This window comes from Mytilus californianus, unplaced genomic scaffold, assembly GCF_021869535.1.
Source record: "Mytilus californianus isolate M0D057914Y unplaced genomic scaffold, xbMytCali1.0.p SCAF_5, whole genome shotgun sequence".
Lineage (NCBI taxonomy): Eukaryota > Metazoa > Mollusca > Bivalvia > Mytilida > Mytilidae > Mytilus > Mytilus californianus.
Genome location: NW_026262701.1, coordinates 45,798,104 through 45,819,668, shown reverse-complemented (window position 1 = coordinate 45,819,668; position 21,565 = coordinate 45,798,104). Strand labels below are relative to the sequence as shown.

The 21,565-nt window shown below is 31.6% G+C and overlaps 1 protein-coding gene across 2 annotated transcripts in view; it reads right to left on the bottom strand.

Annotated features, from left to right (window-relative positions):
- Positions 1–8,123: 8,123 nt before the first annotated feature.
- LOC127702313 (SNF-related serine/threonine-protein kinase-like) overlaps positions 8,124–21,565 on the bottom strand; it is a 48,413-nt gene continuing 34,971 nt past the window's right edge. For both annotated transcript variants that reach the window (XM_052206449.1, XM_052206450.1), the window contains one exon: positions 8,124–17,876. In XM_052206449.1, coding sequence (XP_052062409.1) covers positions 16,616–17,876 — 1,261 coding nt within the window. In that variant the 3' untranslated portion in view covers positions 8,124–16,615. The remainder of the gene's footprint in view (positions 17,877–21,565) is intronic.

The window sequence follows — 21,565 nt, the reverse complement described above, 5'->3', positions numbered from 1 at the left end:
ATGTAAACCTCGGAAGTGATTTGGTCGTGTGTATCCTAGATTTGCTGTTACATATACCCAAAATTCCCAGCCGTTAAAAAACAAACACGTTTCAATTTGTTAAAATAGATCAAATATCACAGGGGCTAGCAGAGTTAAGACCAAAAATGCTTCGGAGCACTGAATGGCTAGTGATTGCTTTGTTCTACAATGTGAACATAAAATTATACATTGAATTACATTATTGTATGACTATAAATTTTCTGTTTTCTCATTGGCTAAAAGCATAGGGAATCCTCTTTGATAAAACATTATATTCACCGTTGGCCTCGGTGAATATCATATATCTGGGGTTGATAAATCATTGTCTCAACCTCATCAAAAGTCAATAATTGTATAATGAGACACATTTAGGAATATTCTGAATTTGACTCATCTTCCAATAAACTGTTGATACAGAGATATGTCCAATTAATCTGTCTGCATAAAATTCAGAAAAAGAAAGTCGCTGAACTATGACCTAGGGAAAGGGCCTCAAAATAGTCGTCAAACTGATATGTACTGATAGTAATATTAATGCAACTTTATATAAAAATCAATGATCTATCACAAGTAGTTTCTATCAAACTAACTTAAGGATGTACTTATGTGAAATTAGAAAAATCTAGAATTTGAAATTATTATAAGTCAGAAAAGCATTAGATAAGGAACAAAATAAGCTTAAAATATTGATAGGTTATGGAACTCCTTTTTGAGGCAGTTGATAAAAAAATGGCGAGAAAAGGCTGACTCGGACTTTTACCTTATATTTAGCATTGGCATTATTTGGGTCTCAAATCGTAAGAACAAAAATCTAAAATCTGCTTAAATTTTGGTAATGACCTTTTTATGAGCTATTGAAGTCTTCTATGAAAGGAAAAGTGAGTGATATGGGGCTAAATATTTTACCCTGTATCGTAGGAAAAAACCCAAGGAGTCCGAACATCTGACAAAAATTCCTTATCCTGACCCGACTACATCCTTTAGCAGAAAACTTCACAATTGTTGGTGCCGTCGTCGTCGTTGCCGGAAAAACAATCCCTAAGTCTCGTTTCCCGCGACTTTCGTCGCAGACGAGACAAAAAACTAACTTACGTACTTTGTATATAATTGTACATCCCTTCAGTAGATAAACCCACTTTTATTACCAACATCACAATAATAACATTTGAAAAATTGCTAATTAATTCGAAGTTGCTGGACCATGACCTAGGGGGCAGGACCTCGAAATAGTTGTCAAACTGAAATGTACTGATAGTTATGCAACTTTATATTAAATATCAATGATCTATCACAAGTAGTTAAATTCTTATCAAACTAACTTAAGTAGAAAACTTAACATTGAAAATTGCTAATTAATTCAAAGTAGCTGAACTATGACCTAGGCGGCAGGGCCTCAAAATAGTCGTCAAACTGATATGTACTGATAGTTATGCAACTTTCTATTAAATATCAATGATGTATCACAAGTAGTTCCTATTAAACTAACTTAAGCAGAAAACTTAACAACTGTTGACACCATCGTCGTCGCCGGAAAAGCAATCCCTATGTCTCACTTTCAGCGACTTTCGTCCCAGGCGATACAAAAGTGTCTACAATTGTTGTTGAACTTAAACCTTTGTTAGAAAGGATAGTGTCATACACTAGCGGATTTAGGGGGGTTTGGAGGGGTTCGGGAACCCCCCCCCCCCCCGTCCCCCCCCCCCCCCCCGCTTGAAAATTTTGAAATATTTTTTGTGAGCAAAAAGCATACAATCACTAAATCATTTCTTTTTTTAATGTTATCTTTATTAAAAATTGAATATTCAGTGAGCACTTAATTGGGTGACACGTTGTCGCTACACTCCGTTTAATACACACATGTCATAATTACATTGGCCTGGGGGAAATAATTAGAGGATCAAATGATTTAATTTAGGCCATCCAAGGCTGCTATCCTATATTTTATTACTTTGTTGGTTTAATAATTAAAACGACGTTTTCTGATTTGAAAAAAAATACTTTCTCACTCTATAATATCCATAAGATTTTTTTTATTATTTTTTCTAAATTCTGCAACTGCTGCGACACCTGCTGAATCTAAGGATATTGCAAACTTTATTTCCACATCTGTACCTGTACCTAGTGCTGATATGTATAGCATTCTACATTGAAAACTGGCAACCACTTATCATAGTTTTTTTCTCCTTTTCCTAAATGAGAAATGTACGGGTTTAAAAGATGCTTCAAATATGCATGGCCGCACTATTACCCATGGGTTGTCTATTTAACTTCACCGACGGAATTTACTGCAAATTTTGCGTTTTGTTCGCTACTGACCACAACCTCGGACACAGACTTTGGGAAAGGTAAATGGTGAATGTAAATTTCACGGAAACACAGAATACCACTAAACAGCCTTATTAAGAGAATTACAAGACTTTCAGCTCTTTCAAACTCTTAAAGACCTATTTGCGATCAACCATGACAAGCGAGAGACTCAATGGCTTTGCTTTAATGCATATTCATATCAGCACGGAAATTGTCAAAAGTACAGTAATCGATCAGTATGCTAGAGCCTACAACATCAGGATGAAATTATCAACAATAGACTTTTTAGGATAACTTTGTTAATTCAATGTTTGCCAATTTTCATTTATTGAAGTATTTTTATCTGGAATTAAATAATTAAACTAATCTAAAAATTCAATTTTGAGTAATCATATGACGGATGAACAAAAAGTGTGCCAATTATTGAAAACATAAGGTTTGGTTAACAATTCAGAAAACTTCTATAATGTTCAAAAATGCTTCTCAACCCCCCCCCCCCCCCCCCCCCCCCCCGCTTTAAGCTCTGGATCCGTGCCTGTTATATAACTTGCATTACGATGTAATTTTTATTAAAATAGTTTTCTCGACAAGAATGATTGTACAAATACACATAAATTGCCCCGCATGGCACAGCTTGATACGACCGCAAAGGTCGAACACTGAACAGTGGGGCAAGTATGGACACAACATTGTTGATATATACAGCTCTGAAATTGAATTGTGATTAAATATTGGCAGTGGCTATTTTGCCGGCACCGGCAAAATAGAAAATATGCTATTTTGCCGGCTCTGATTAAAATATTTTAATTCAAGCCGGCAAAATAGCATACATGTATTTCTATAGAAATGGCTATTTTACCGGCACCGGCAATATAGTGAATTTGTTGCCGGCGCTGGAATAATAGAAAATATGCTATTTTGCCGGCTCTAGGTAAGCGGAAGCCAAATTAAAAACTATTTTGTTTACATATATGCAATTCAAAAGTCCGCTATTATATTTCAAAAGCAAATTTAATTCAAACATTTTTATTTTTGAAGCTTTGTGATTGATTTGTTATATTGTATAATGTTTTATCAAATTTATGTGAGGTTTTAAAATTTAATTTTTTATAACATACAGTTAAAAAATCTGAGATTTTATTCTTATGCATACGTGTAGCATTAGACTGTGACTGATTTCAAAATCATTTCAACCACATGTTTTGATATGATTTCATTGCAACAAATGGATGCTCAATATTTTTATTTTTATTTCTTGTTATAAATTCTTATTTTCACTTTGACTGACAAACGTTTTTAAACGATTACATGTATCTCAAATATTGTTAGCTGTTTTCTTAAGTTATTTAACTACCGGTAAATCAGTAATTATTTAATTCTTTTATGTTGACAGTGCACATTTTCGTAGTACTTTTCCAAAGTAAATATTAAATTTCACTCTTTACAAAGAACTCAAAATTCACTTTATTGCCGGTGCCGGTAAAATAGCATATTTTCTATTTTGCCAGTGCCGGCAAAATAGCCCTGCACTGTCTTAAATATTGGACCCTTTGGGTCTCTATGTGGACCAGTTTGATAACTAATCCCAAATCTAAATACACGGTTGGATTCTGCATATCAAGAACCCCGTATATACATTTTTTGTTGAAATCAAACAAAATTTAATTTTGGACCCCAATTTGGACCAACTTGAAAACACGGCCCAATAATAAAAACCTAAATAAATTAGATTTAGCATATTAAAGGACCCCCAGAACTCAATTTTTGTTAAAACAAGCGAAGTTTAATTTTGACCCTTTGGAACTTAATGTGGACCAATTTGATAACGGGGCCTAAAATCAAAAATCTAAATACACGGTTAGATTCAGCATATTAAAGAACCCTAAGATTTCAAGACTTTGAATTAAACCCCTTTGAAATTGGTCAAGAAATAAACCATTTATACAGAGTATTAAAAAAGTATTCTTTTTTGCCCCTAATTCCTACACAAGGCCATAACCCCCAAAATCTATCCCAACCTTCCCTTTTTGGTATGGAACCTTGTGGTACAATTTCATCCTTAGACTTATACTAAAGTTATTGTCAGGGAATCTTTTTGGCCTCCAATTCCTAAACGGTTTGGGCCATAACCCCCAATATCAATCCCAACCTTCCTTGCTAGGTATGGAACCCTGTGGTAAAATTTCATAGAGATCCATACACTTTACACAAGTTATTGTACTGAAACAAGAAAAATGCTTGTTTTTGCCCTTTTTGGCCCCTAATTCCTAAACAGGACAATAACCCCTAAATTCAATCCAAACATTCCTTTTGTAGCATGGAACCTTGTGGTACAATTTAATAGAGATCCATTCACTTATACTCAAGTAATTGTCTGGAGACAAAATGTTTCAGTCGACGATGGCGACTTTGCTATACCATTATATGGCCGCAAAAAATTTGCAGTGTATAAAAACTTGAACATACATGTTATTAAATATTACTAATTAAATGGTCGTTTGATAAATCTGATTGCAAATTAATTTGCTGCCACTCATATAAAGCCTTTAGCCTTTTTCTCAAATGAGAAAGGTAAATATGGTAGATATACTTACTGGAGGTGTGATGAGATGATTAAAACCCTAAATTTTCTCCTTGACAACATTTATGCACGTTTCGGCAAAAAAGTTTATTGGCAGGTTGTAGGTATTCCTATGGGCACCAATTGTGCCCCTTTAATAGCAGACTTGCTCCTATACTGTAATGAATCACAGTTTATGGCCAAACTCAGTAAAGAACCATCTAAATTCTATTTAATTGATAAATTCTGCAACACTTACCATTATCTTGATGATATTTTTTCATTAAATAATAAAAAATTCTCAAAATATACTGCTGAAATTTACCCAAAGGAACTTACTTTAAATAAATCAAATATTAACAGAAATTACTGTCTTTTCCTAGATTTAGATATTTCAGTATTACACCAGAAACCCTACACAAAAATTTACGACAAAGGGATGATTTTCTTTCCCGATTATTAATTTTCCTTTTTGGGACGGTGATATTTCTTTGGCACCTTCTTTCGCTGTTTATATATCCCAACTCGTTCGCTATGCTAGTGCCTGTAGTGACATTTTGGATTGCAATGAGCGTAATCTATGTATTACTAGTAAATTATTAAGTCAGGGATTTCGTTACCACAAATTACTTAAAACCTTTACTAAATCCTTCCATAGATACATTGACTGATTGATTGATTGATTGGTGTTAAATGCCAGTTTCAACACTATTGTGCTATTTCATGGCGGTCAGTTTTTATTGGTGGAGGAAGCCGGAGTGCCCGGAGAGAACCACCGACCTTCGGTAGGAAATTTCTCCATAGATACAAAGATTCGGTTTGCAAGTTTGGCTGCACCTGTAGAAAACAGAATAGCACATCCTAAATTTTACAGTGATGTTAACAGAGCCCTGAAATTTAGATACAATCTGGGTATACTTATCAATCCTTTAAATAAACTTATTCTAAAAGGTTACCTATTTAACACTGTAAGTAAATCTTTGAATATTGTTTTTATTGGTATAAATATTGATTTTGTTAACAGTAAATTAAATAAAATGCTCCGCTGGGCGCAGCTTGATACGACCCCAGAGGCCGAACCCTGAACAGTTGGGGCAAGTATGGACACAACATTCAAGCTTGATACAGCATTGAATTTGGATTGTGATTAAATATTTGACACAGCACAGGTTTCTGACACAAAATGAATGTGGTCTAAGAACTTAATTTTTTTTAATTTACCTATTCAAACCATATCATTATTATTTGCTTTTGTATATAAATCAGAAATAACATATTTAAAATGGAAAATTTTAAAGAAAAAAAAAAAGGAAACCCCCCCCCCCCCCAATTTTTTGAACCCCCTTATGATTCAATACCCCCAAACTCAATCCCAGCCTTCCCTTTGTGGTATGGTACCTGCAGTACAATTTCAGAGAGATCCATACACTTGAATACAAGTTATTGTCTGGAAACTAGAAAAATGCGTTTTTTGGCCCCAAATTCCTAAACATTTAGGGCAATTACCCCCAAACTCCAACCCTGCTTTCCCTTTGTGATATGGAACCTTGTAGTACAATTTCATAAAGATCCATACACTTACACACAAGTTATTGTCCTGAAACTAGAAAAATGCTTGTTTTTTGCCCTTTGTGGTATGGTACCTCGCAGTACAATTTAGGGAGATCCATACACTTGAACACAAGTTATTCTCTAGAAACTAGAAAAATGCTTATTTTTGGCCCTTTTTTGGCCCCCAATTCTTAAGGTTTCGGGCAATAACCCCCATACTCAAACCCAGCTTTCCCTTTGTGATATGGAACCTTGTAGTACAATTTCAGAAAGATCCATACACTTACACACAAGTTATTGTCATGAAACTAGAAAAATGCTTGTTTTTTGCCCCTTTTTTGGCCCCCAATTCCTAAAATTTTGAAGAAATTACCCCCAAAATCAATCCCAGCATTCCCTGTGTGATATGGAACCTTGTGGTACAATGTCAGAGAGATCCATACACTAACACACAAGTTATGTCTGGAAGTTACAAAAATGCTTATTTTTGGCCCCTAATTCCTTAACTGTTAGTACCATAACCCCCAAAATCAATCCCAACCTTCCTTTTGTGGTATTGAACCTTATGGTAAAATTTCATAGAGATCCATTAACTTAAACTGAAGTTAGAATGCGAAAACCAATGTGTCTTCGGACAACGACGACTACGCCAACGTCATACCAATATACAACCGCAAAAAATTTTTGCGGTCGTATAAAAATTACTAAATATTACTCATATGTACTTTCACGTTACTACAATCTGATTGATTGATTGTTGGTTGCTTAACGTCCAGTGGTACTACAATCTGTTGATACCTATATTTTGGCATTGCACAAGATCATGTTTTTCTCTTGACTGTTAACGATGTCTTCACACTAAATCCATTGGATGTTGGATGTGAACTGATTGATATTTTAGTCTTAGATACATGATTTTTTTATTAGTTGCTATTGGCTTTGAACTAGCTGTCAGTAACTGTGAGTACTCTCAGATCTGTACTTAAGTGTCTTTTTTGTTGTTAGGGATGAGGATGGATATATACCCTGCCACGTCCTGTGTTTTTGTTTGATGTTTTTCTTTGTATTAATCTGATGAGTTAAGCCTTTTTCAACTGATTTTTATAGTTTGTTCTTATGTTGAGCTGTTACACCAATGTTCCAGGTATGGGGATGGTTGGGCGCTCACAAACATGTTTAACATTACCATATTTTATGCGCGTCCCAAGTCAGGAGCCTGTAGTTCAGTAGTTGTCGTTGGTTCATGCCTGTCATAGTAGTTTTTCGTAAATTGTTTTGTTAAAAATTATGCAGTTAGTTTTCTCAATTGACTTGTTTCATATTTTTCATGTCAGGGCCTTTTATAGCCGACTATACAGTATGGGTTTTTCTCATTGTTGAAGGCTGTATCGTTGCCTATAATTGCTTACATCCACTTCATTTGAAATTGGTGAATAATTGTCTCATTGGCAATCATACCACATCTCCTTATTTTTATATATGTGTATCAGAGTATATTTGATTAATCAATTAATTTACATGGGCATGAATATGGTATAAAGAATGAACACCATACTCCACTATGTTGTTTGAACTTTCAAAGGAAGAGATGAGGCTTAGAGGATAGGGCTATATAAGTCAGTCCAATAACTGTTTTGATTGCATTTCATACAATCTTTAAGCCAATCAAAAACAAAATATCAAGCACATTCTCAAACATTTTATTCTGATCACCTCTCACACACAAATAGAGCACTGAGGTTGGTATAGACAAAGCAATCTAAGCTAAACAAGAACCACATTGTGGTTACATGTCCATTATATATATACACTAATATCTTTGTACATATGTGTACCTCTTGTATGATGATGTGACAATTAATAACCTTGAGTTAACTCCCTTTACAGTAACAAATTGCTGTAATATGTCTTAAAAATGCCTCAATAATATGACTACATGATTATCTTTTTAAAGTGCAAGATGCCAATTTTAACCATTATTTCAATAAAAAATTCGTAAGGGTTCCGCGGAACCCAGTGTCTCGCCTACTTTTGCTGTTAATCGCAGGCTCAACAAAAATAAGGAAAAAAATTAATAAAAAATATTCCTCTCTACACTATCTTTTGATTGTAAGTAGCTTCTGTCAAAGTTTGGTAAAAATCCAGGATAGTTTATGAATCTAATAAACGTTTTAAAAACTTAAACTGCAGACTGTATGTAATGTTAACTGGAAGAAAAACTAAGTCCATTTATAAGTAAAAAACGGAAAAAATGGAACAAAATTTAAAAAAAATTTCCTTCTAGATACTAGCTTTTGATCATAAACAAGCTTCTGTCCAAGTTTGGTACAAATCCAAGATAGTTTAAGAAAGTTGTTAAAATTTTAAAAACTTTAACCACAGAGTGAATGTAATGTTAACTGGAAGAAAAACTAAGTCCATTTATAAGTAAAATACGGAAAAAATGGAATTTTTTTTTACAAAATTTACTTCTGGATACTATCTTATGATCATAAACAAGCTTCTTTCCAAGTTTGGTAGAAATCCAGGATAGTTTAAGAAAGTTATTAAAATTTCAAAAACTTTAACCACAGAGTGAATGTAATGTTTCCTGGCAGAAAAACTAAGTCCATTTATAAGTAAAATACGGAAAAAATGGAATTTTTTTTTACAAAATTTACTTTTGAATATTATCTTATGATCATAAACAAGCTTCTGTCCAAGTTTGGTAGAAATCTAGGATAGTTTGAGAAAGTTATTAAAATTTGAAAAACTTTAACCACAGAGTGAATGTAATGTTTCCTATCAGAAAAACTAAGTCCATTTATAAGTAAAATATGGAAAAAATGGAATTCTTTTTTTACAAAATTTACTTTTGAATATTATCTTATGATCATAAACAAGCTTCTGTCCAAGTTTGGTAGAAATCCAGGATAGTTTGAGAAAGTTATTAAAATTTCAAAAACTTTAACCACAGAGTGAATATTTGTGGACGCCGCCGCCGACGCCGACGGAATGTAGGATCGCTATGTCTCGCTTTTTCGACAAAAGTCGAAGGCTCGACAAAAATTAAATTTTGGCAGTATTTTTATATTTATCTAAAACAATCCAAAAGCAAAAATGGAATTTTGATTCTCTTAAAGAATGATAGTGGATTAATGCATTACATTTCTTACCATTTTTCTCCTAAGAATCTTTGAAAATTGATACAAATATGAAATAATGAATGAGCCTGTGAGCATTACTTTTCACAAAGAGACATTTTTAAGACAAACTAGATACATCAGTTACTTGTGTTTCAAAATCTTTTTGAAAAATATTCATTCACACCAACAAAACAAATGTAAATAAATTAATATAGTTACTACATCCACCTCCCCACACAATTTAAAATTTAATATATAGCAGTTGTCTGATTATCTTCAGTCAAAATGTGCATTTAAATGGTGAATTTAGTAAAAATATGCTTCAAATTCTTTTTATTTTCATGCATTTTTTTAGATGTAATCGATTTTGGTAGACCTAAGTCTTTAAAAATCCTATAAACGTTTGTGTCAACCATTTTTCAAAAATATTTTCCAAGATAAAACAGATAATTCTGTATCACATTAATTCTTAAACCACATTGATAAATCTGCCTATATCAAATTCATTACAGACTTCAACAGTTATCTCCCTTAACCCATGTTTATATAAAATGTTTATATAAAATGTGATATCTGTGGAAACCGCCTAAAAGGTAATTTAAATGATATTAACCATGAGTTGCCATTGGCAATTTTATTTTGGTTGCTATCAATTTTCAAAAAAAGTTATTGAGAAAATATTAAATCTGGGCAGTTGCACTCAAAAATATGAACAAAGTTTGAGCAAATCTGCTTTAAATTTGATACATAAACAAGAATATAAATGCTCCATTGTATCATGATCTCTACACTATAAGATGATATTCCACCATATAACGAACAGACTTAAAAGTTATTAAAAGAATTACAAAATCATTATCTGCTATGAAGTATAAAGTGAAAATACCACTACTTTAATTAAATACCATTACAATTGTTATTGCTATGCATAAAATACTCCTGGCTACTGCTAAATTGTGTTTACTTTCAGAAAATAAACTATCTTTTCCCAATTTCTTGTGTAATGATCAAATATCTAATACAATAACACACAAGATTTAAATAATTCTACAAAACTGAAGAAAAAAATATGGAACATTTTGAGGCTTCTCAATGATCAAAATTGTTGTTTGTCAAACTGCTATACATCCAACAAAATTATTCCTGTAAATTATGTGGTTCAAATTTCTTGAAATTTTTATATTTTCAATAGATCAAAGTAAATATTCTATCATGATTTTATGAAAATTAAATGAGCCAAATCTATTTTAGATCTATTTTCAAAGTGTAGGGCACCCTTCAATAGAATACCTTTATGACAAAGTCATTCATTCCACACACAGCCAGGTCAAATTAATAAAGTAATACTCAGATGACAATGAATGATTAAATGAATGATACATATTCTACATAAAGCTTACTATCTATTTAAACCATAAATCATACAACTGTTCACCAATTTTCTAACATCTGGCCAATTCAATTTTAATTACCGAGAGCTATTCAAAAAATAATTTAATGGAATAACTATTGCTAATGTAAATCAAAAATTAGTTTGCTTCTGGTGTAACCTAGAAATTTACGCAAGTTACATCCACTTGAGCAATGTTAGATTCAACAGCTACTGATGAAATTAAAACAAAATTGACCACTTGCAAGAAAATGTGTTGACAACTATATAGTTTTGGTTGTAATGGATGTTTTTTAATATAGATACATCTTGAAGAGACCAGCTCTAAACATCCAATATTCCCTACTATAACATATACATATGATACATTTTCCACTGACAAAACATAACAGTGTACACAGAATCTTTAGATTTTTTAGTCTCCAAAGAAAGCTCTGCCTAATAAAAACACCATTGACTTCAAGCTTTGATAGAATCTATCCTAAATTTAGGTTCTAATCTTATCTTGGAAAAAAATAATGGGACAAAAGTCATTTACTTTATACTGGAAAATATATTTTAAGGGTAACTTTTTGGAAAACAAAAAAGTAGAATTTATGAACGCAAGACACAAAAAACTTTTACCAATTTCTCAAAGGAACTGTTCTTTTAATTAAATTGCTGTTATTCTCGTTGAACCTGTTCTACTTCTTTAGTATGACTATCAAAACCATATCTAGTCAGGTTATAATCAAAATATCACTTTACTGAGAACACTTATTATCAACAACATTCTTAAAGAGAACTTGTTCACAATGAAAGAGGCAATATGAAAAGGAATTATTTCTGGGTTATAAAAATTTCTATTGATATGGACTTACAGAAAAGTGGGTCGAAACATTATTATATCGTCAGGAAATTCACAAGGAGTAAAATAAATGAAAACTTAAAAAACACTGTTTTAAAGAGTATCTGAAATCACTTCAGTTCTGTATGATATATACAATGTAAATGTCTTATCTTACAATGAAATGAAATTATCCCTGAATAACTCAAAAATGATTGATATATCACTGTTAAGCATAGAATTGTCATGGCATTTGTTTGAGGTTACTTATTTAGTGCTGATATTATCAACAACTTTTTAATGTCTCACAAATATCACTTCATCCACAAAAATGTATTGTTCTAAGTAGTTAATATTAGACATTTATATATAAAAAGTGACCAAAATTTTTTTTCTTATTCCTTCATGAAATTTGTTTTAAACGAGGGAATTTGTCTCCATGACACAGATACTCTGCGTTCATGATTACTCATAAATCATTAGTTTCTGGAACAGTAATTTGTAAAAGTAGGTCATGGTGATCCAGATAAGGGGAATATATTAAACTTAAAATCATTCAATCATAAAATATAGGTCATAATTAATGAATTAAATGTAAAAGATGTAAGTTTATCAATAAGAGGATATATAACTGAAATATCTTACATTTGTTTTATGGGGTTGGAAGGTACTTATTTTGCCATGACCCCCACCCATACAATTTTAATTAGAAATTAAATGTGTTTTTGTGTGAAAATGTGAAAACTTGTTTTGAACGCCACTAGTGACTATCCTATATTTTAAATCCAATATAATTAATTCTGGCATGGAATAACCTTTGCCAAATTACAAATTACTATTCTAACAAAAGATAAACTGTATTTTTACAAGCAGACTGATGAACATAAAAAATGTAAATCATACTTAAAATGATTTTCTTTGTACTTTGATTATAATAATTTTATATCTTTAAAAAATGACATGTGTAGATGCCAAGGTATGCTAAGACGATAGTTAGTAAAATGTTTTTTAAGATACATGTATATAACAAAGTGCTACTACTAATAGTGAACCGGATTAACAAAAAAGCAAAATTACATTATATATGAACATATATATGACTACTGGCAGTAAAAATAGACTAAAATTCTATTAACATAAAAAAAAAACATATGTACAATCCAAAAAAATATAAAACAATAAAAACAGTGAGTCATTTTGTCCGTCAAATACAAACAAGTTAAAAATAAATAAAATGGGGTTTTATACATACTGTGGGAACATAAATACTCCTCTAATTATAGTATATATGTATATGTACAATAAAATTTTAATTTCACATGATGTACAAGATATATATATTCTGTTCTAATTTGCAACTCCACAACCAGTTATATCTTAACAATAGATCATAATGTATATTCAATATGTTAATTCAATATTATCCAGAAAATCCCTTTATGACATAAGCAAAACCAAATTATTCATAGAATTTTAGGAATTTGACAAATATACATAAAAGAGGTCATTTAAAGTTATATTGCTTATTTTCTAGATTAACTTATATCTGTGACCATGCCTTCTTACATGGTCTGTTCTCATCAAGTAACAAAATGACTCATTCTCATCAAATAAGATTCTTATTTTTGGTTACAGCTACAAGGACGAGTATAAATTTTATATATAATCTATTTTATACGGAGTAACGTACAAGTATGCAGTATTATTATGCTATGACAAAGGGGTTACTAGTCTATTCAGTCACACAACTCTCACTGATATATATATATATATATATATATAATTATATATTAATACTATAGATGGAACTAAATTCAGTACCATGGATAGCACTTTCCATGAACAATCAGAATTTGAAATCGGCTAACAGATGAAAGATATCTTATTCAATATCTGACTTTTAGATTAATCATCAAATACATCTATATTTTGCCATTGGTATCACTTTGGATTGTCAAAGCAATAATGAAGAAAATCAATCATTACTTATGATTAAAAAAGTGTGTTTGTATATATATACATAGACAATAAGCACTATCATGTAAAACATGTTCCATAAAATAAAAGTATAAATTATCAGGTTTTCTACAGATAGTGTAAATTATTAGCTGCAAGTTCCAATAAAAAGCTTGTTAGAGAGTGAACACAGCCAATGAGATAAAAGGTTCAAGTTGTCTCAAGCAGCTAATATTTCATATTACCCATATGCAGAATTAAAAATCATTTTTGTTTGGATTTTTTATTTGTTTGTTGTCCTTTTAATGCCACTTTTAATAACATGGCGGCCAGTTTTTATTGGTTGTAGAAGCAATAGTACATGGGGATCATCTGAGTGTTTTTTTTTTCATCCAACCTTTCAAGAATTGTGTTTAGAATTAAATCTACTTGGCAAATAAAATTCTTGAACATCTTTGGGTTATCTTCCTTGCCTCTATAATAAAACTATGAATAGTCAGCTGATTCAGAAGTCTAAATATTTTTTTTTAAGTTCTAATCTTAATTATACTTATCTGAAAAATGTATATTGAATAAGTTTCTTGTTTTTATACTTTTTAGATCATTTTTTCCAATACATATATTCCGGTAACCAAAATAAAATAATTTTGTTGAGTTCCAACGTATATACCTAACCTTTCCTTTGAACCAAATTCTTTAAAATTTTGTAATGTATCAATTATAAGTATAATTAGTTATAATAAACCTATGTTTTGTATTTTACAAATTGTATAACTTTCTTCTTCTCCTTCTTTCAAGAAAGACATGATTAATTTTTACTAATTATGACAATTTACCTAATATAAAGATCAACCCGTACATAACCTGACATGAAATTTGCTTGACCATTACTATAAAGGACAATCTGAAATAACATTCAATTGATAATACGCAAAAAGAATTCAAAAACATCCTTTTTAACAAATCAAATATTTCTTTCCCCAAGGAGAGTACTTTAAAAATCATTAGAAAAACATGAATTAATGAAATAGTTTCCTTATCATTTGAATGATGTTTTCAGGCTTCAATATTTACTTATTTGTTCATATATAGACTTTATATAGAGCTCTCTTTGACCAACAATGCACAGTACAATGTATTATTTCAGTAAATGAAGGACTTCAAGAGTGGTGATCTTTAAATCAAAAAGATGGCTGAACATGTACAATTTATTTTATATAAAATGATTAATTAATCTAGTATTTCACAGATGGAAGGTAAAAACTAATGCATTGTGGTCCTACCACACAAACTTTAGGAAAATTACAAATTAACCTTTAAAGTACACACACACCTGTATATAAAGGTCACTATTGGGAACAGAGAAAAGTGATCATGTAAGAGAGAAGACTGGACAAGACAGGTTTGCTTAATAAAAGTGACCTTTAAAGCAGGTTCAAAAGTAAACTTTCCAATTTAAATTTTAAAAGAACATATTCAAATTATGGAAGAAGAAAAAAAGGGAAATTGTAAGGAAATTTGCAGAATTTTCTCCAAAACCAAACATTGAAATATTTGTTTTGGACTATGATTACAACTAAATGATGACAGACAGACAGACAGACTGCCAGATCCTATACAACTTATTTGCCATTTTTATGATTAAAAAATATGTGATTAATATGAGTGTGTTTTTCAAGTTTCTGTATGATCATCAAGAAGTCTGAGGATGATGTTTTGATTGTTTCTTTAAAAAAACAAATTGATTTTGGTTCTCGCTTAGTGATTAAAAACATGCTGTCACAGTATTTATTTTTAGTTAAATGCCAACGACGATTTATTTCTGTAATCAAAGTGAAAATTATTGTCAGTCGTTACCTGCGATTTTAATATCAAAAGGAGTGAAACAGGAAGTTAAATACCATGGCAACAACATAATTAATGTTCAGTTTTAGGTTGTATAAATATGAATGCTTACTAGAACTAGTGAAATCTGTAAGGGAAATATGAAATGTTATTGATAAGAAACAATAAAACAATGTAGTTGTTTGAAAAATAAAATTTCGATAAAAAAAATTTCCAACCAGAAATAACTTAAAAGAACATTGACAGAAAAGATGGGGGTCCTGATATGAGTTTGTGAAAATCACAATTAATTGTTTTTGGTAATTAAGCAGTAAACATTTTTAACACTAACAAACTAGAAGTAAATATTGGTAATCAAAAAGTGTCAAAATTGAACTGTAAATGCTTTGAATTAAAATAAAAGTTTAAATATTTTATTTCTCATTATTCAAAATCTAATTCTCTGGTCATTATGTAGTCAAAAACTCTATGCAGAGGTATAAAGATCTTGTAAAAAAAAAAATCTGTAAAAACTTTCATAAACACATAAAGTGCATGCGTTATCTACTGTCTTACTGTAAATCAATAGAATGTGAGTTTCACACTACAGAAATAGCCTTTACAAAACAGGCTTACATTTATGTGTTAAATTTTAATGAGCAAGTGTGTGACCCATTAGCAAAGTTTCAACCCAAGAATTTATCAAGATGCCATCAAATTTACCTGAAAATTTACAAGATTAAAACAATTTTTTAGTACAAATTTGCAGAAAGTACAATTCAAGGTTTAAAATCATTTACATTAATACTGAAACTTAGTACAATTTAACAGAATAAATAAGAACAGAACATCTTTCTAACAGAGGAAAAGAATATATGAGAAAAGAATAACAAATCTAAAAAAAAGAGTAAAATTCACACTAAAATATTTTCCTCAATCTTGCCTTATGTAAAAATTCTGACTTTTTATGTAATTTTTCACAATGAAAATACAAAGAGTAATCTACATATCATAAAAAGTAATCAGAGTAGCGAGTATACTAGAATGATTGTTCATTAAACAACAGAGCAACATTTAGTATCAGCTTTGACTGTTTGAACTTGTTGACTATGGTGTACATGGCAGTAGCCATTACGATTTATATCCACTTTCATGTTGTTCAATTTTCGACTTTTGACCTTTGGGGAACAGACGGAGGATGATATCAGAGTATTAGATTGAGACAAATTCTCTTTATCAGCTAACCTAAAGAAGTCTTTATGAGGAGAGTTGGTTAACGAATGAAAATCACATATTACAGGGTTCTGACTACTCTGCCGTGAGCTTCCAGAATATGAACAACAGTCATTAGAACTACAGTTGTCTTCTATATCACTTTCATTCTTCTCAACAATGTATTTTAAACTATTTTTACTACCTACACTCAAGTTAGATATTGCTGACGATATACTCAATTCACTCGTTCTCCCGTTGACGAATCGTCCATTCAAGTCATTATTGACTAAATGATTCTGCTGGCGAGTTTTTCCACTTTTATTGTCCTTTGACCCGCTTCCTTTTCCACTTCCTCCGCCATCGTCTTTATGATCTCTGTCCTTTCTCTCTTTGGGTGGACGACCATGTCCACCATCAAAACCACTTCCTCCTCCTAGATTACCTCCCCCTGGTCCAGAGGGCCCACCGTCAGTATCACTGGAATGATCACTACTGTCTCTACGACGATGCATGAACTTATGTTTCAATTTGTCCTTTCTTGATCGTCCTTCAGTGTCATCAGTATCACTAGCATCAGAACTACTACAACTATGACCTCTTGACCCTGCACCTTTTCTTCTACGTTGTTCATATTTTCTAATCATTTCCGGAGATGCACATCGAGATCTATTTTTCATTCGTGGCGAATGAATCTTGGATGGAACAAAATCATCTTCTTCATCTGATTCATTTTCTTCACAGATCTGTTTTAATAACTGAGGTGAGCTAGCAACGGAAATCAGTGGTCTCTTTAAGTTCATATTTTCATAAGCAACGGGTGATAATACCTCTGGCCGAAAACTTGATTCATCAAGTAAGTTTTCAGCCGATCTAGCGTGATGTATATCTACTTCTTCAACTTCCATGTCATCATCGTCATAATCTTCTGATTCCTCTTGAATGAGGCTGTATTTCCGTGGTAACAGTCTATCTCTGTCAGGAGTAAATGACATGGACTGTCCAGGTGATGGGTGTGTACCAGGAGGTGACACAAGGGACTGTACTATACTAATCTTTGGCAGTATTTGTTCATCTTTCTGGTCATTGTCTTTTGTCTGTATACTGAAAAGAGACAGACAAAAGTTATTGACTAAAACCCATACAAGATCATGAAAGTATAATTGATCTTAAAGTGATCACATATATCTGTTATAATTCCCTGTCCACATGTTATACATGAAAGCAAATGTCATGGATTACAGGTCTAAACTGAAAACTCTTATGATTAAAACATGAACGATTTCACAAAAACCAATATACATAGTCAATAGCCCTACAATATTGCGCATAATGTTTATTGTTGTATGTTTGCTTGCTTTTAGATTTTTGATTTTGTTTTTACAAAAGAAATTTTAGAGTAATAGGATTAACAACATATCTGCCCATTTGCTACAATAAATAATCAAATCAAATTCAGCATTTTACTAATATCAGTTTTACAGCAACAAATGATTCTGTAATACAAAACATTCATATAAGCCTGAATACCATATACATTTTGTACACTGTTTGATGAAAATTGGTGAAATTTTATCTAGACAATGTCAGACAAGATCTGACATTCTAACAACATATCCATAGAGTAGAGCAAATTTCAAATCGTTATCTGATCCTGCACAGCATATGGTCTGACATCTAATCCAGGAAGTTCAATACAAACCAATAGTAATCCAATAAAACATCCAATAGATGACAAAATGACACAACAAAAAAATAGACTCATAAAAAAAAATCGTTACAAATGCTAATGTGATTTTCTGTTGAAGAAATATCAATTACCTTTCAAAGCTGTAACAAATGACAAAGTCCATGTTTTGGCTTAGGCTAAATAAAAATTAACTTTTGTTTCCTGCCTCCCTACCTACCCTAAATGTTAATGCCTTCCCTAACACATATTATTTACATTTTTGGTTAAGGACTGATCTTTCCTTAAAATAGTCTATGAATAATATTAGAAAAAAAAATAAAATCATTAACCACCTATCTACCCTATTTTTTTCTGCCAGGAGGCAGGAAACAGGTGTATATTTTGTTTGGTTTAAAGATATGCATAAAATTGTGGTGAACTTGAAAATGGATGTGCAAATAACTCTTTTCATTTAATACGAGTTTGTACTAATTTTGGATAAGAGCTGAGGATAAAAACTGTAAAAGGCTTGCATTAAACCATACGTAATCACTGTTTGGATATGAAAACCACTCAAAACTTAAGTGATTTATAAATGAAATAGGAAGTTGAACTCTATACTACCATACACAATTGGTTTTAAAAAGTTGTTTCAAGAGGAGATGAATATCTCTAAAAAAAAAAGTCTACATCCTCAATGTACTCTTTCCTTGTTTCATGTGACAAAATATAATTGTGTTAAGTTTCGAGAGAGTTTTGGACAACGTTGCTCTTAGGAAATTTCTGTACATACATGGTGCATCCCATATATGCTTCCCCTCCCACAAGAAAAAAAAATTAATTAGTGAGTCAATCATAATGTTCAAACTTGATTACATCAACTTTGAGACATCTCATCTAAAGTGGCCGAAACTGTACAATATTTAATTATTTTTCATATAGTTAACCTTTATCAAATCTCATTATCTGTCATCTAATAAACCGAAGCATACAAAGTTTTCCCCATTAAACATCAATCTCTGGAACTAATATCCCTTTCCATACTACAAACTTCACACATAATTGATTTAGTTTACTGATTAACACAATCAAGTAGGCCTTAATTTGGAAGTATACATATTTTATATCAGACAGCCTGAAAATAGTTGATACTCCCACCCTAGAATCCATATATTTTTATTACTTTTGACTGGAACATGAAAGAACATTTTTTTTGTGGGCGAAAAGTTAGTTCTAGGAGAAATTCTAATGGTCAATAGGGGATTAAATTCATTTTCACTGGTCATTCCTTAAACAGTCAAAGTTACCCCCTCCACTCATCTCTTTTGCCATTCATCGACTAAAAATATTATTTACTATATATACATAACCATAACCATCCATTAACAGCCATGGGATTTTTTTTGGGGGGAGGGTGGTGGGGGGCAGGGAAAACAGCCCCCTCCCCCTTATGAATTAAGCTTTACTTGTTCTACTCCTTAGTTTGTCTAGTTTGTTGCTCCCTCTTTATCAAAATCCTGGATCTGTATCTGACAGCCATGACAGCTGTGATGACAGAATTAGTTTAGTTACATGTACGTAGTTGCATCATGGTAGTAATGCTTGCTGTGACCATTGGTATACCAGCACATTGATGAATTTTGGAAGAAAATTTATTCCACTATGACCTGAGTTAGCAAAAGTGCTTGATTGTTCATGGAACATTATTTTCATTTACTAGTCCAAACAAAATTTGAATGGACAATCAATAATTATACAACCAAAAATTTTAAATATTTATCAGATATTGAGATTTATTTTCTTAGGTGAACAACTTTAGTGACATTTATATTGATTTTGACAGTAGGACAATTGTTTTTCACAAACTCTGTTACATACTGAGATCGATTGATGCTTGCTTAAAGTCCAGTGGCAATTATTTCATTCATATTTAGGACAAGTTACATAGTTACAGTTGCCCAATTACTATGATGCTTATGTCCGAGACTGTCTCTGTATTTAAATAGTTGTAGTGCTCTTGCTTAACAGACATCTATACCTCTTAACAGTTCTGCTGGTATCAAATAATTTTCAAAATAAACTATTCATCTAAACATATCAATCAAAGTTTATGGTATTTTCTGAGAAATTAATTGAAAAACACAATAATGCAATGCCGTCTGCATAATAAACATGGAGTCTAACAGTCAACAGTAACCAACTTTTATACTTGATTATCTAAATGTAAATAAGTTGTCTGAATCAATACTCTATTCAAGGTCTCAAGATTTTAAGGGCTATTCCATTAAAACGGTTAAAGGAAGATTGGAAGAGACTTCTTACATCACATGAAAAGCAACTTTCTTTCTTTGAGCAATTAAGCACACATGAAATGTACAAATAACTATATATAACCTATGACCTATGTATGAAAAATAAAATTTCCCCAATTCTGACCCTCCAACAATAGCCCTTATCTGAACTGATTCTGACCTCCCCATATAGAATAAGAAATCTGATTATATATTCCACTTATAAACTTGCAATGACAAAAATTAGAATTACTTCATTTAATAATGAGTGATTGATAGCAGTCTTGATCAGATATATTGTAGAGTTATATGGGCAACATATAGAACCAACAGACTATCATAACCTTATCTTATCAGATGGTCACATATAATAATTGCTTGCAGATCATAAATGGCTAATTAAATATTTTATATATATATCTCAATTTGATTTCAATATTGTTTTCATACCACACCCTAAGGATAGACTGGGGTATAGAAATACATGTAACATGTTTAGTCATCCCACAGGATTTCTTTCATCCAGCAGTAAAGCACATGACAAAGAGGGGGATCAATTTGGCTGTGTGAAATGTATAAATGAGCAGTCCCATCAGAATAGTAGGGGCCTTTAATCTGATGCCTTAATGTGTAGGAAAGTGCCAAGCTCTTAAAATCTCTTGCTACAACTCCTTGAGGGGTCTGTGGGTGGCCTCTTACAAAGTAAAATGTCTGCCCCTATCCAAAATACCATCAGTTTCAAGAGGAAGTCAAAATAAATCACTCAATTTGTAGAACCCATCTTTACCATTAACTGTTAATTTGTTCTCATCATAGATTTCCATGCAATATTT